General features: G+C 42.4%; 1 protein-coding gene across 1 annotated transcript; it reads left to right on the forward strand.

Moving 5' to 3' along the window:
* The first annotated feature begins 818 nt into the window (after nucleotides 1-818).
* Nucleotides 819-1,796, forward strand: LOC118923784 (olfactory receptor 2M3-like). Its single transcript, XM_036907969.2, has one exon. It carries the CDS (start codon nucleotides 822-824, stop codon nucleotides 1,794-1,796), a length of 975 nt encoding a protein of 324 aa, XP_036763864.2. The 5' UTR covers nucleotides 819-821.
* The last annotated feature ends 392 nt before the right edge of the window (nucleotides 1,797-2,188 follow it).

Consider the following 2,188-nt stretch of genomic DNA (forward strand, 5'->3'; position numbering starts at 1 on the left):
TTTCTCACTCTCACACAGCTGTCTTCTTTTAAGGACACCAGTCCTATTGCATTAGAGGCATGCCCTACTCCAGTATGACCGTATGCTACCTTAATTTCATCATTTATGACTTTATTTTCCAGTAAGTTCACATTCTCAGGTGCTAAGGGTTGACACCTCAACATATTGTTTTGGGGCAATGCAAACGTACCCATCACATCAAGCTACAGAAGAAAAGACATATTCATATATTAATATAATTAAGGAACCATTTTTCAGCTCATCTAGTTATTGCATAAAATATTTTCTGTGAATTATAAACCAAACACTGTAGAATGTAAAGTAATGGGCAGATGCAGAGGTTTGTTAATGCTGCTAGCAAAAGTGCCCCAGCGTCATGCGAGCAACGGCTAGCAGCTTATTTTCTGTGATGGTGTCTGCTGCATGCTGATCCAAGCTGAATGTTCCTATCAGTTTATGTGCAAAGGATGTCTGATATTTCAAAATAATGTCTAATTGCTTTTGAGAACTTTCCTTTTCATAGAAACACTATCAATCATGTAAGCATGTATATTATTATGGTAGCTTTTCAATTAAGCAGAATGATGCTGAGAAGCTGAGCTGAGGGCAGTTCTGAAGCTTTATTGGAGAGGCAGAACCAGCAGAACATGCTTCTCTCTGATGCTCTACTTCTGGGTCTTTGAGATTTCTAACCCTGGTCTTGCCATATTGTTCTCAACCTGACTTCAACAGAATCACCTTTTTAAAAACAGTATTAAGTGTTTACAAAATTAACGAAAGAGTGTGACTTTTTGTTTCAGTAGAAAAACAACATACTCATCATGGCATGGGAGAATCAGACCTTCAACTACAACTTCATCCTGCTGGGCATCTTCGATTACAGCCCCACCCACATCTTCCTCTTCTCGCTGGTCCTGGGCATCTTCTCAGTGGCCTTCATGGGAAACACTGCCATGATTCTCCTCATCTACCTGGACACACACCTCCACACCCCCATGTACTTACTCCTCAGCCAGCTGTCCCTCATGGACCTCATGCTCATCTGCACCACTGTCCCCAAGATGGCCTCCAACTACTTGTCAGGCAGCAAGTCCATCTCTGTGGCAGGTTGTGCCACACAAATTTTCTTCTATACCACACTCCTTAGTTGTGAATGCTTCCTATTGGCAGTCATGGCTTACGACCGCTTTATTGCCATTTGCCACCCTCTAAGATACCTCAGTCTCATGAGCCCCAAAATTTGTGGACTGATGGCTGCCTCTTCCTGGATCCTAGGGTCTACAGATGGTGTAATTGATGCAGCAGCTACATTTTCTTTCTCCTACTGTGGGTCCAGGGAGATAGCCCACTTCTTTTGTGATTTCCCGTCCCTGCTAATCATCTCATGTAATGACACATCAATATTTGAAGAAGTTCTATTCTACTGCTGCATCCTAATGATTGTTTTCCCTGTAGCCATCATAATTGCTTCCTATGCTCGTGTTTTCCTGGCCGTCATTCGCATGGGATCTGGGGAGGGCCGCCGCAAGGCTCTCGTCACCTGCTCCTCCCACCTCATGGTGGTGGGAATGTACTATGGGACAGCTTTGTTCATATACATACAGCCCACTTCGGATCGCTTACCCACACAGAATAAGATGGCATCTCTCTTCTACACCATCCTCACCCCCATGCTGAATCCCCTCATCTACAGCCTCCGCAACAAGGAAGTGGCCAGGGCGTTCAGGACGGTGCTGGGGAGGGGCAAGTCTGGAGAGCGAGCCCCCTGTTGGTCCCGATGCTTTGACATCTGTTAAGCATTCTTAAATGCTCCTGGGCTTGTCACTGTTTTTCCCCATTCAGTTCTAAAAATAGCATTTATTGTGTAACATTTTTAGAATAACATATTTCTGTGCAACTGTACTTCTGGCATCTTCTACATCACAGAAAATTATTTCAAATACTCATTATTATGGTAAATTCAATTCAGTTATGACTGTATTAGGCATTCTTGAATAAGGACATTACAGGTTTATTAGAAAATAGGAATGTTGTGGAATATAATCAGGTAACAAACAAGACTTATTTTCACTAAGTTAGAACCTAAAATTATATTCAATCACTTTGGACTCACTTTCAAAGAAGACTTGGTACTCTGGGTTTTTTCCATGTCCTCAGTCTTTTATGGCTTTGTCTTCATTTTTGTCTT

The sequence above is a fragment of the Manis pentadactyla genome, chromosome 13 (assembly GCF_030020395.1).
Source record: "Manis pentadactyla isolate mManPen7 chromosome 13, mManPen7.hap1, whole genome shotgun sequence".
Classification (NCBI taxonomy): domain Eukaryota; kingdom Metazoa; phylum Chordata; class Mammalia; order Pholidota; family Manidae; genus Manis; species Manis pentadactyla.